The 14,966-nt window shown below is 40.0% G+C and overlaps 1 protein-coding gene across 1 annotated transcript; it reads left to right on the top strand.

Moving 5' to 3' along the window:
• Positions 1 to 10,987: 10,987 nt before the first annotated feature.
• On the top strand, positions 10,988 to 13,633 carry LOC306830685 (ras-related protein Rap-2a). The gene is made up of 2 exons (XM_079354293.1): positions 10,988 to 11,932; positions 12,466 to 13,633. Exon 1 carries the CDS (start codon positions 11,326 to 11,328, stop codon positions 11,875 to 11,877), a length of 552 nt encoding a protein of 183 aa, XP_079210419.1. The 5' UTR covers positions 10,988 to 11,325; the 3' UTR covers positions 11,878 to 11,932; positions 12,466 to 13,633.
• The last annotated feature ends 1,333 nt before the right edge of the window (positions 13,634 to 14,966 follow it).

The following is a 14,966-nucleotide window of genomic DNA, read 5'->3' as shown; positions in this document are numbered from 1 at the left end:
TATACCAGTGTCTAAACACTCCCAGAGTACAGCAAGGCCCTAAGCATGGTTCTATTGGCTTCAATGTATTGCATTTTAATAGAACATGCACGATGGATGTGGCAGAAAGCATCATGGCGGACAGAGGTTAAGAGTCTGCAGTCAGAGCCAGTTACACTTTTGTTGACAATAAATAACACTTTCAGGTCCAACAGACTTTGAAAACACATTCAAAATGGCAAACAATTACTCTGTGCACAGCAAAAGCTTTTTTTATGTCCCTGACCTTTCTACACCATAGATCAGAGAAGGCCAGTCTGAAAAGGTCTGACATTAAACTGAATAGTTGTATTCCATCCTAGAAGAGTCTCCTGCCTTAAAAAAACGGAAAGTCAAACGTTATCACTTACAAGTTAAAAGCAAAGTCATCTATGTTTGACCTTCAAGTCTTTAAACTCAAGAAAAGGGCTTAATAATTCCTTTATGATATAACAGTGTTGAAAACTGTAATGTAAAGCGGTGATAGAAAATCTCTTTTAAAACTAACACATGGGGCTAATTGGCATTTAAGTTTGCCTTTGAAACTGTGATTAGGCTTCTTCAAAGTTAACCACTTCAAAGTTCTGTTTTAATTCTTTGCCACCATTTTTTTTCATCGCGTTTCCCCTCCCTGCTGTATGTGAGCACTGCAGGTTCCAGCACACTTTCACATCATTCTTACACTCTGTTACCTCATGTGTTAAACTTCCTATATCTGGATCATGAGTGTCAATGATTCACCAAGTATATGACTGTGGTATCACAAATCTTGTCCTTGTGTTAGAGCTGTGTTTTCCTTCTTCAGGATTCACCAAATGTGCTTAGCAGGTGACTATCTGGTGTTAAGGTGTTTTATTGCTGCCGTCCTGTTGGTTTGGATGTGTTCAACGAGCCATAATGTATCAGCTAAAAACTTTTTCTTTCCCTGTTAAAAACAAAGATATGATACATATTTTCTTACACGTCTGTATCTTCAAAGTGATCCATATTTTTATTTTTATTGCGCACACACACACACACACTGCATATGCACACATACCTCCATTATCTATTCGCAGAGAGAGAGAGAGAGAGAGAGAGAGAGAGAAAGATTATCATTTGTAGTGTGCACTCTCTCCTCAAGAAAGTAGCTGACCAAACGTTCTACTCTCGAAAAAACTGCTGCACTTACACCTACACACATCTAGCGAGTCAGTTAATCAAAGAAAGACCCCAAAACAGCCTGACAAAGATACTAATTTATATCTCTTACAGCCAACACTTACTTTGTGTTACTAATTTCACTTTCGACCTATCCCTCTCAACATTAAATTTCAAATCCCCTTCTCCGACCTCCTCTGGTGTTTAGTCGCTCCCTCTCCAGACACCTCCCCTTCCTACTTCTTCTTTGCTTTTTTCTCTTCCCCTCCAGCCTTGTTGTTTAGATTCTATTATCCTGTGCTGCTTGGCTGCCTCACCCTATTAATCCTAGCAGTTCAGTGTGTGTGTGTGCGTGCACATGTGCAAGTGTGTGTCTGTGTGTGTGCGTGCATGTCTTTCTGGATGTCTGTGTAAGCTGTAAGTGGTACCAGCAGTGTGAGAGTGTATTGGATACTGAATGGCAGCAAATGATAAATGGTCATGGGTAGGTGCAGTGAAAAATGGCAACACACGAGGACACGTACGCCAACACACACTTAAACACACTGCCACACAAACAGTTTCCCTGCACAGGTGTCCAGTTTATAAATTGTCTAGTCGGGTTTGACAGTCTTGACAAAAAAAAAAAAAACTGAGAGAGTGAGGTTGTGTCTCTGTCAGTGGGCTGTGTCAGGGAGGGAAGTGAAATGAGGACGTAGGTAAAACGAAGAGGAAATAACGTGCTTTGACAGGAGATATGGATCATTAAAGAGGAATACTATAATTCACTGTTGTGAAACTGCGGTTGTGAACAAAACTCAGGTTGAAACATCTGCAAAAGCACAAATTTGACAGTTCAGCGAAAAATGTATCAAACTACACTTTTCTTTTGACTTATTAAAGGTTTTGTTACACTCTATAGCTGTATAGTTTTACACAACTTTTGTTCCCTCTATATGGGATTCTGCTCTGCACTAAAGTGTGTTTGTGTGTGCGCGTGCGTGTGTGTCTGTAAGGTGATCCACTTGTCCTGAATTCCCTGCTAAACTTAGCCAAGTGGCTGTGGTCATGATTGAGCGGTCATCAGCATGATTCACTGACTTGGTCTTGGCTGTGTACCTTCAACTGTCTTCAGGAAGCGGCAGGCCGGAATACCTGTTGCTACATCGTGCTGAACCTACCAATCAAATGAATATCGATCCGGGTGAGGACAATCGCCAGTGTGTGCACAAAGCTGGGGCTCCAAGGCTTTATAGGCTGACAGTAGGGTTAAGGTCAAATGCAGTCTGCAGAAGATACATTTTAAACTGAGTCAACTTTGGCCCTGCATCTGTGTCTACTCTGTGTTTCTGAATTGTTTTTAATAGCCCTTCAAAATAGATTAATATGTGCTCTAAAAGGGGAAACTGAACTAAGTGTCCACCTGTCTGTAATCCCTTAATCCCTTATCTTTATTGTACAATACAGAACTACAATACTTTCTTTCACAGAATGAAATGTAACACAAAGAGGAAGATGACTGGTTTGATTAGTAAAACGTATGCTGTATGAATTACGTGACTATTGAAATTTGCATTTTTAAAGTATATGAAATCACATCCGGTTAACAAATATGCTGTGGGAGGTCTGCTGGCAAAATCTTACCTTGGTTGTAAGTACAGAATTTAGGCATGTCATTTCAGACCTATTTATTCCACTGGTGATCATTGGTCAAGTATTTTTTTACAGACCAGATCATGAACAGATATGTATTTGACATCTTCAAATCCCATTCAGACATTGTATTTTCAGTATTGTAGCTACATTGTCAAAGGAAGTCACTATTCTTTTACAGACTTGAAGGGGATGTCGGTGTGAAAAGCCTTTGAAAAGCTGCTCAATGGACATTTATTCAGAATGATTTAATTAAACTGTAATGTCCAGAGTTGAACAATGAACTTCCATGAATAACTTTTAAATAGAATTTTGGAAGTCTAAAAACCAGAACAGAACATTTGATGAGAAGATTGCTACATGTCTCTTTTCTATTCATCATAGGAAGCTAAGACAACAATGAGCTTAGCATAGCATTATAACTGAGAACAGTATGGGATCTGCTGGTTGCCTGTCATCTAGTGATGACAACACTCCCTGAGGTGTTTCAGCAGCCAAGAATAATTCTGTCACATGATTCCCCTGCACTGCATTCTGTCGTTTTGTACTTCCACTTTGTATGAATTTGAACACGACCAATGGCAAGAAATTGCTAGAAATGTGGCAGGAATGTCAATAAGCATGATTATTTCTCCAGCTACAAGAAAAGGTAGAAGAATAGATTGAAGAATATTAAAGTGTTCCATTAGAGACTTCACGGACAAGAATACAATCTAAAAGTACTCATGTGTGCAAAGACATCTTTCAACACAGAAATACTTTCTTATTAGTGTGAACATGTCTGAAATGTGCACTTCCTGCAGTTACAGGAAATATTTCCAATCAAAAGTGAGGACTCCTTCACTTTAAATATATCTATTCAAGTAGACTTCTGAGTCTATCGTATTCCAATTTTCATATAAGCACAGTGTATGAGTGTTTGTGGATGAGCACACAGACAGACACACAAACACACACCTCCTATTTTAATGGATGAATTGCTCCCGTTGTTGCAGCATCCGTAATTACATATTTGCTGGAATTCTGCTGTTTCTCATCGGACACAACACTGACACGTGGAAGATGCCACTTCCTTCAGAGAGGCTTCTGACGAGAGGTTTTACATCTGCTCACTGATGTTACAAAACTGCCTCCAGAGGCACACCATTAAAGGAACATACTTATAGCAGCATTTCTCTTTATTCTGAAACTACAGCCGTCAGCTTTGGTGAGGAAGTGTCAGACTCTTCTCTGTCATGACTGCGTCTTTCAACCTTAAACTTTAACCCCCAGAGCACTCAACTGTACTGATCTGGATAGAACTGTATGTATTATTAATGATGGACAAATTCCACACATGAAAGAGAGGCATTGTCAGATGAATGAAAGACCCTGTGTCTGTTCTTTCTTTTTTGTCCTGTTTCAGTAAGTTTTCTATGTCTTTCAGTTTTTTCCCCTTTTTTAATCATCTTTTTTCACTGTCTCTTCAGGTTTTGACCATTCCAGCTCTGTTTGTGAGTATAATGATGTTCAGCTGTAGACAACAGTCTTTTGTCTTCATTCTCTCTAAACAATACTGAGTTCTCTTTCAGCAAGACGTCAACAGAAAATCCCCTCCTTCTATGTGTGCCTCTTTCTGAATTGTGAAGCAATTCTATATATGTATATTCAAACATGATCTGACACAAATCAAATTACATTTTCGTATATTTGTGTCCACTTCTAATGTAAGTTACAATTGTTGTATTTTCTATTGTTGATTCTATACTTTCTGTGTAAAATGACACGGACTCTGCACATTTCACACTCTCACCACAGTGTGGACTATCTCTCTCTCTCTCTCTCTCTCTCTCTCTCTCTCTCTCTCTCTCACTCACACACACACACACACACACACACACACACACACACACACCTGAGCAACGTCTGGAGTGAACCAGGAAATGCTAGGGTACTCATATGTTATCATGTAGGTCTGCTGCCCTCCACTGGACAAAAGACCTCACTGCAGAAAAAGAGAAGAACTACTTCATTCCATTTATTAAGCGTTCCACCGTTCTTTACTGTGAACATTTAATACTCAGAATGTTTTTAGAAAGTCAAACACCATTATATTTCAAAACGAATGGTGGTAGATTTTTTTTTTAAATTCTAATATACGATTCAGCTTCTTGTGACCCCTACAACAGACTTGAGTGTCTCTAAGAAGGTTCATACCAGAACATTTGGGACAACTCTTTGATTCAGCAGTTCTAAAAAAATCGTCGGAAATTTGTCGGAAATGCTGCATCTATTGTACCGTGTAATGTGATCTCTCAGAAAAAGAGATCACATTACTCCTGTATTGGCTTCTCTAAACTGGTTCCCTATAAAATCTAGAGTAGAATTTAAAATCCCTCTTTTTACTTACAGCTCTTAATTGTCAATTTCAAAGAGCTCATAGTACTGTATTACCCCAATAGAACATTACACCTCCAGAATGCAGGCTTGCTTGTGATATCTACAGTCTCTAAATGTACTATGGGAGGTAATTCCTTTAGTTGAAACTGCAAACTCAAGGGCCCTAATAAGGCCCCAGAATCTACCAGTCAGGGTCAGGGAGGCAGACACCCTCAGTACTTTTAAGAGCAGGCTTAAATCTAAAGCCTATAGTTAGGGCTGCCAAATCTCCTAGTTATGCTGATATAGGTTAGACTACAGGGGGACTGACCCATTGAGCGCCTCTCTCTCTCTCTGCCTCTCTGTCTCTATGCATTCACATCATATTACTGCATGTCACTATCTGTAAGTACCATTTAAGTTAGTAACAATGTATCCTCCCTGGAGCTCCCTTGTCTCCTTGTCTGTAGGTTCCTCTGGATCATTAGTGTGGACTGCCTGCTGCTCTCAACCTCTCCGATTCCAACTGCCACAATTAATTAACAAGCCTTATGTTTATAATCAGAATCACACACGTGCTTTATTATTACTGACATTAGAGCTACAAATCTATCTTATTCTTTGTTGTCTTTCCAAGCCCACCACAGTATCGCCACACGGCTGTTCATCATGAGTCGTACAGGACATTTCTCCCTGCCAATGTAACTGCTCACTTAGTGCTGTGCTCATGGTGGATTAATGTTGGGTCTTGTATATAACAAAGTTAGAATAGATTGTGCATAAACAAATGACTTTGTTGGTCAAAATGTTGTTCACGAACAACATTAAGAAATGCACAGTGTGATGTTTGAGTTGAATTTAATAGAAGTGAAGAGTTTATGCTACATCAGGAGGATTACTTGTCACTGTGGAGTATGGTGGTAATCTCTATCATTCTGCCCAATCTGTTCTGATTTTGACTTTGCCTCATTGTTTCTGTAACTATTTGGTTCTATTTCCAATACACGTCATGTGTACATGTGAAGAAAAATGTTTGTTTGATGACATTTTGAGAATTTACGTCCCCTGAAATGTTTTGTAACCCTGTTAAAGAAGTTTGGGTCATTTGCAGACCTGTTCATCCTCCCCAGAGATTTAATTGATTAAACATGTTTTTTTTTCACGTAAGCGGGCAGAAAACAGGGGAGGAGGACCCAATAGCAGCAAACAAAAGATTTATTTTTTATAAAAGGCCAACTCAAAATCAAAAGGCAAGAACACAAAACAAAAACTTACTCAAAACTAAATCCAGAATGTCTCGAAAACCATGTGTTAAAAAAAACTAAGTAAATCCATGGAGCAGACGCCAGGCAAAGACAGACAATCATGACAGACTGACTACAATAGACAATGAACAGACAAGGGACTGACAAGGGACTGAGGAAAAACAGAGACTAAATAGACAGAGTTAATTGGACACAGGTGAGACTAACAAGACAGGTGAGGACAATCAGGGTAATCACACAGGCAGGAAACACAAGGAACAAAGAACACAAGACCAGAACACTAGAGGACAAGTACAAAGTAAAACCCAACACTGACACCACCAAAACCAGATATGCAAAATAAAACAGGAAACACTAAAGACTAGATTTAAAACACAAAACAGGAAATAAACTTACAGGCAACAGAGAAACACACTTGAGACTAACGAAAACTATGAAACATTAAAACACACAAGAGAAACAAACAGAACACTAAGGAAAACATGAAAACTACAACAAGACGAAACACAGAAACAAAACAAAACCATGACAGTTTTGTCATAGTTTCTAGGTGGAAGGCATTACTTGTATAAAAGGATAAGGAACTTTGGGTTAGGCTTGTAGTGGTTGGAGTAGGGTTTGAAGTTGTTGAAACAGAATGGGCTGTGCAGGATAGTATTGTTAAGAGCTCAGTCTCTTCCTTTTTTCCCCATTGTTTATGCACTTTTGTTAAATTCCTCTCTTTTTTTTCTTCAAGCCATACACTACGTATTTTCGTATGTGATTTTTCATTGTAAATCAACTAACTGGGACTGCATTTTGAATTGAATCGTCTCACTTTTTTAGCCCAAGCAACAAGGCCATCCTTACAATTAAATTAAGCTGAAAACAGCTTGCATAACAATTCAGGTAACTGATCAGAAGGTTCCATTTGTGACATTGATAAAAACAGGAAGCACTTTAAACCTTCATAGCCCTTTACTTTTGTCACTATGTGTAATGATTAACAATAAAAGCTGGGAAGTCGAATCATAAGTTGGCTTTAGAATGTCCTTTATTTACACAAGGCCCTGAAGCTATTGAAAAAATATGAAGGGTCAACTCAAACTGTCTGAATAATTCATAATTCAAAACGTACATATTGCCAAAGAAGATATGGAGAAATACAAAATGTGAAAAAAGGAGTCATTCATTAAAGGTCAGGAGGTTATAAGCATTCAAATCAAGATGCAAGATTTTACCATGAGTCTTTACCCTTTGAAATCACAGACAGATTTTTTTTTTTGAAGATGTCAAAGTCCCTGTGGGATGACAAAGCTAAGGAGACTTATCTCTGTCATTAACTCGCTCATTGGTCTCAGACATTTTAATTAGTCTACTGTCACTCTCACGGGACAAGGAGGGAGCTTTTCAGACCCGTCACTTTACATCTTCCTGTGTTGTTTCACCTTTTACTGAGTGGATCACACAGGGGCCGTCCTCTGGCTATTTCAAGCGGTTTCAATTAGAGCATCAGGGAGATGATATAAGAAGAAACTGGTGTTAGGTGAAGAGCAATGAGCCCAGGCCCCTTGATGCAGGTTATAAAGAGTCAAAACAAGGAAAGCTCAAATCTAGACATGGGTGGCAATGTTGTAATGGTTAACCAAGGTTCACACAATTCAAGCACTTTTCAACCATATCCTTAACTCTACGCTGCAGTATAAGGTATATTGTCACTCCAAAGTGGATTTTAAAAAAAAAAAGATAATCATCACCTCTCAAACCTGTTACTTTATAAGTCTTATGGATTTCATACGAGGAACTTAAAAAAAACTTCTTTTTTTTGCTTTTGAAGTGAAGCAATCAGCAGCTAAAAAAATGTGTATTTTCCCAAAAGGTGTTGGAGACCAAAAAACAGGATGAGGAGGGTTACTATTGGTACAACTGCATTATTTTAAAGTGGCCGAACATACAACTACATGCTTATGTTGCAGGTTGTTTAAATATTGCTGAGAAGTCCATCATAACAGCTCACAAGCACAAATGCATTATGTTGTGATAACAGGCACTGACAGGACAGAAAAAGTAAATGCAGAAAAAGGTGAAGATTAAGTGTCTATGGTATTTTAAAATATTTAACTGGTGTTGTTTCTTATTTATCTATTTACATTTCTTGTTGAACACTTTGTAACCATTAGAAAAGGTGCAGTATAAAGTTAAAAAATATTGCTTTTGTACAAAACTCGTGCCATTAAAATAGTTGAACCACAGAAAAACTAAGGCCTGATACAAATGAATGTTATGCCACCTTTCAGTTTGACAGATAAGGGCTAATTCAACAATCCTCCCTTCATGCAAGAGTATAATTTATGGTTTAGTTCAAATAAGACATTTGTAGTCTGAATTATCCAAATGAAGTGAATAGTCTTTTTAAAAGTTTACTTATACAGTAAGCCTAAAAGTACGCTGCAGAAAAGCAGCAAAGGTTGGCTAATTGGTCAAACTTTACAGAAGCTTTTAATTCAGCATAGAATATGTAACAACTATTATCTCTTTGTTCTTCTGACGTGTGCGAGCCATAGAGAGAGAGAGAGAGAGAGAGAGAGAGAGAGAGAGAGAGAGAGAGAGAGAGAGAGAGAGAGAGAGAGAGAGAGAGAGAGAGATGGAGGGATATTTGCAATGCAAGTAGACTTGTTACAGTAAAGACAGTAAAGCTTGAAACAGTATGACAACTGCATGGGGGGGCCACACATCACATCACTCTGTAAGTTACTAAGAATTCACCAGGAGGTTGCCATACAATTGATAATGTGACTGTGTTTATCTAATTATCACTGGGGTGTGAAAATAAACTTTGCCTGTCTTTTCTGACACGAGGCCTTGGTTTTACATCAAGCGTGATCATTTTCACAGATGTGACAATCCACATCACAGGACTTTGGGTCATATTACCTCTCACTCCACAGGGGGCAGAGGCTGATTGGCTTTTTATTGGCTTTTGCGTTGTTGTTTCTGAATGGGAGGTATAGGGAGGGGCTGGCTGGAGAAAGCCCACATGATCGGCCAATCCACGTTTACCTGCTGCTAAAACCAAACATTGGCAACATCGTCATGATTGTTTTTGAATGTGTCACACTTAAGTATTTTTATTTGAACATTGTGACATAGTCTTTGAGCGTCAACAATCACTCTGACGCATATGCTGACTCACAGCTGTACTGTGGGTTTAACCACTGCAGTGCACATTGTATTGCAGTCTGATTTGTGGATTTATAAACATTGGATTGATCAGGAAGAGATTTCCCATCAGTCCATTGAGGTCATGAGGTTATGACTTTGGTTTAATCATCACCACACTGCACTGACAGGCATTGATTGGAAGCAGAAACAACTTCTTGAATTGCCCCCCCCCCCCCAAACAGGGGTAATTTCAGAAACTATAAGAGGATGTAATAAGCTTAAATACGCCAACATAGGCACATAAACTCTGAGATGGAATGAATTAAATAGGCTAATTGATTTCATAACAACCTCTCCACTTGGATTAAATATTAGACAACATATTACGTATGATGACTTAAATATTAACTTTTCTATTATTTGATAACATTAACATTCGGAGTATGGTTTAAGAAACCAGGACAAACATGATACTGGGTTGCTTCAAAAAGACAAAATATAGGAGTGTTAGGACATGCATGACAGAAGATCCACAATGTGTAAGGTTTGTGCTAACAGCATTGGTTATGTGTTGAGTCACTTCCCCTGAAATTTTTTTTTTTTACTTCATTCAGGTTTGCTGAGATTTTAGTAATGTGTCATCAGGTTCATGCCTAATAGCATTGGTTATGTGTTGAGTCACTTCTCCTTAAATGTTTTTTTCCCTTTTTACTTCATTTAGGTTTAGTTTGCAGAGATAAAGTGTGGCTGAGGTGATAACCGATTTCTTAACTTTTGGATTTCCACTTAATTTAGGAAATGACTACATTCATTGATACAATTCTTTAATGTTGTTTGTTTTGAAAGTGGTTCATGTGATGTGCTAACTTTGAATATTATGCCTGCCTCATGAGAAACTCATGTGATATAACCATAAATTGTAAATATTGGATAGAACCAGATTTTCCGATGAGGAATAACACACCAAGCAATAAGCTGACACGAGATGTGCCTTTTCCAGTAAGTTATGACACGATGACTCAAGTTGTAGTAAGCCGATGGATAAGTAATGTCGAAACCAAGGTGTGGCAAGTCTGCGTGGGTACTGTGAACTGTTGTAGGGCTGACTTCGCGATAATAGCTACACTGCACCTTTAACTTCACTGAAGACTACTGAACTATTTATGAGTGACGTGTGACGTACACTGCGTGATCAGCGTAGGAAGGAAGCGCATCAATTTAGCAAAACTTAACAAGAACTGGAACGGAAGCTTTCAAATTCGTTTTCAGGAGGGTATAATAATCATCGTAAACTTACAATTATAGACTATATTTCGCAAGGTAGAAAACATTCTTTTGGGGAAAAATAAAGTCAAAAAGTATATCAAACAAACAGTAAACCAGTATTCAACTGTATTTCGTAGTGCACGACTCCTGTTTCGCTCTTAATTTGAAAGACCATACAGGAAGTACTCTGCTTCCGTAATGACTAAAAAGAGACGGCCAAAGAGAGTAACGGACTCACGGTAGCTACTTGAACGAAAACGGGGGAAGCTCGCACAAGAACCGGCTGGGCTGTCGTACGGACTCAACATGCCACAATATAAATGTTGAGCAGCGTGGGTCGGAAACAGCGTTTATAAAGGCGTTTATAAACGGCCACGCCCCGTGTCCACAGACCCGCAGACCGTACTAAAACTGAGACGAGTCGGTGAGCGGTTTGAAAACCCAGCAGGGCGGCTAGCGGGCTCACAGCGGAGAGGAAGCAGGAGTGTCGGCTGTTTTGAGAACCATGAGAGAGTACAAAGTAGTGGTTCTCGGGTCCGGAGGGGTCGGTAAATCTGCGTTAACCGTCCAGTTCGTGACGGGATCCTTCATAGAGAAATACGACCCCACGATAGAGGATTTCTACAGAAAGGAGATCGAGGTGGACTCCTCTCCGTCTGTCTTGGAGATCCTGGACACGGCGGGGACGGAGCAGTTCGCCTCAATGCGAGACCTCTACATCAAAAACGGACAGGGTTTCATCCTGGTTTACAGCCTGGTCAACCAGCAGAGCTTCCAGGATATCAAACCGATGAGGGATCAAATCATTCGGGTGAAAAGGTACGAGAGAGTGCCAATGATTCTTGTGGGAAACAAAGTGGACCTGGAGGGGGAAAGGGAGGTCTCGTCCGGGGAGGGGAAGGCACTGGCGGACGACTGGAACTGCCCGTTCATGGAAACTTCAGCCAAAAATAAAATCTCGGTGGACGAACTGTTTGCAGAAATAGTCAGACAGATGAACTATGCCTCCACACCAAACGGCGACGACCAGTGCTGTTCATCTTGTGTCATTCTTTAAGAAACAGGAAACGGCATAAAGTTGTGTTCCTTGCTCGGTTTTTAAGTTTGCAATGGTAAGTTTGGACACCATACACTGTACAACGATCATTATAGCCTGATGAGTGACTGTCAACTTTTTTTATTGAGCTCATTTGTGAACACATGTCCATATTAAGTATAGTTTACAGCAAATACAGGATGTATGCTCAAACTCAGATTGTTTTATTAGTTAGTCTTCCGCTTATTTGTGTATTGTTTATTGTCAGTTCTCTTCCTAAATGTGAGTTTTTACTGTATGGGCTGTATGGTCTATTGTTTTGCTCAGCAGATTGGGGAAGTGTCTGACTCATGCAGAATTGAAGGGGCAAACTATGGCCTACTTCATAAAGTTAGGGTTTGAATATTGTACATAGACGTTGCTGTGTTATTCATTTCAAACATGAGGTTAACTGGAGTTGCGAGATACCAATATTCTCATTTGACCTACATTCAAGGATCAGCAAGGTTTTTTTTTTTTTCTTTCCTCCTACAGAGTCCAAAGTTAGCATTGAAAGCAGTGTTTTCTTCTCTAACTCTCTTCATTCATGAATCTTCTTGTTTGTTGCAGTTTGTTGCAGCAAGTGTGTACTGTAGAAGCTCTTCTTCGTGTCTCACCCCCCCCGGCCTTGGAGGAAAAAATACAGGGAGGAATGCTGCAGGGGGACGAGTGAAGGAGGAAGAGGAGGAGGGGAGTGACAGAGACGGAGGGAGGGGTCCACTCTTCAGGAATTCTGCACGGTTGGAGTATCTCCGCTGCTCCATGTGTGTCTGTCGTTGATGCCACAAAGTGACGAGAGAGCTCCAGCAACACTTCTCTCACCTGTTCCATCTGTACTCACAGCTGGAACAAACTCCAATGGAAAAAAAAAGTTCTAGAGGGCAACTCTGAAGAGACACTCATAAATGGATATTTCTGTATACGAAGAAGACTGAGAGAGTATATTTTGTTAAATAACTGCACAGTCTGGGGCGGGTAAGGATTCGGGTGATGTCTCTGCCTAACCCCTTTTGGAGATATTCTCCGACAACACACTCAACACTTTTTTTTTGTTTTTTGTCCAAAGTCAAAAGAAATTGACACCATTTTTTTTTCTTCTGTTGGTGGAGTTAAACGTGATGAGTGCCACTTAGTTTTTTTGTTTTTGTTTTCCTTCATTGCCTCTTCATTGTGCGGAAGGACCTTAACTGAAGTGACATGAGGACGAAGACCAGATCGCCCTTATGTCAAGTGCCTTTCCGAAAAAAACAAAACAAAACGGCTGTTAAGATTTCGTGCCAACCAACACGTTTCGCCAAACGAACCCATCATCACTGCGATCCGAAACGGAGTGAACTGTTGTTTTGCGTCGTAGAGGTGGAAGCTGACAAAAGAAACGAGGCTTTCGGTTGAAGAAATGGCGGTTTCTGTATGTTTTACGTCAGCCTTTTTTTAAATGTCGGCGGTGTTAATTTAGCAATGTCTGCTTTTTCAGAGGCCAAACTTTTATCGTTCAATGCACAGGTACTGGAATCCCCTATAGATGTGTCAACAACACCAAACACTTAACCTTCCAGTCCACCTTAAGATCTTTCTGTTCTGTTTATTTTGTTGTTTTTAACAGGAAATGTGATGATGTACCGTTGACAAATCTAACCTGATTGTAAGTTGAATTTCAGATCAGCCTTTTAACAGTGAGCTGACTGTTAAAAAAAAAAAAAAAGACTTTTAATACAAATGAAATTTAAAACAAACAAAACCAGGCTATGTTTTCTGTTTGTCGACTTCTACTTTTCAGAGTGTTTGTATGTTTAGGCTAATAGCTGGTTAGCTGAGCCGAAACAAAGTTGGTCCTGAGCAGTTTGGACAAGAATGGATCGTTGCTGTCACACCAGCGTCACATTTTTAAAAAAAAATTTTTTTAGCTGGATTAGGGTTAGGGTTAGATATGAACACCCGAAGTAACGCAGTGGTTCAGAAAGTAAACATCTGGCTGTGGGCATCATGTACAGCCACTTCCTCTGAAGTCTCAAACTTTCGCGACGTGTCGCTTGTTTGAGTTTTCGGTTTATCGCGCAGCGAGAGAAGCTTTGGTGAAAGCTGCGTAAGTCGTGCCATGAAATCCACTGCTATCTTTTTTCCAACTACTTTTTCGTCTTCTTGGTTAACGATGGAACAGCTGTGGTGTAGAATAAAAAAAAAAAAAGAACAACGAGGTTGTAAACATGATGTGACACGTTTTAATTAAAGATGAGTAACTCCTCTACACTCAGCCTGTTACAGGGTCTACATGACATTTGCAATCTAAGCAGAGTGCTTATTTTCAGTGCATTTTTTGTCTTCCCCCCCCCCCCAACAAAAAAAAACAGGTATTTGAGTAGAGATCATTGTAAAGTGCCTGATGAGATTTGCCTTTCTGCCTCTGTGGTGAACCTCAGTGGTATGTACTCTACAGTGGATAAAAGTGCCTCTATCTGTGTACCATCCACACACGCGTTAATAGACGAGGCCCGGCTCAGCAGCTCCAGAAAAAAACCGTCTCTTAGCTGTGTGGGTGTAGTGTTTGAGCCCAGAGCTTCAGCTTGGGTTGAAGCGCGTGTGGGTGTAGTGGTGTGATGTGGAGAGGCCTTTATGACTGAACAGGCCCTGCTCCGCTTCTGTTTACCTACAGGGATTACCGAGCCCTGGCTGGCTGGCTGGCTGGCTGGCTGGTCGGCCGCTGTATGGCCTCGGGAGGAAAGAGTAAACAAACACAAGACAGGCTTCTCATAGAGTCTTTCTATGAGGAGATGTGAGCTGCTCTTCAAGCTTTACGTTATATATGTGTGTGTTGTGGAATGTATGTCTTTAGAGTACGACTGTGTGTGTGCGTGTGTCCCTGTCCTGTTCAAGCTCCTACCACCTTGTGTGACAGTGTCGTTCTGTGGCTATCTGTGCCTGTTAACCAGTGTAAGCAATGGTATAATATGTATTCTTTGGCCATGCCTGCATTATGGGACTGCAGGGCAAATCAGCATCCAACAGGTTTGATAAAGAGCAGAGCAATAAGGCTCAAATGTTATTGATATGTACCGCAGAGTTACTTGATGGTT

This window comes from Symphodus melops (genome assembly GCF_947650265.1).
Source record: "Symphodus melops genome assembly, chromosome: 10".
Taxonomy (NCBI): domain Eukaryota; kingdom Metazoa; phylum Chordata; class Actinopteri; order Labriformes; family Labridae; genus Symphodus; species Symphodus melops.
The sequence above is the reverse complement of the archived record's forward strand: the minus strand, read 5'-3'. Positions and strand labels throughout refer to the sequence as shown.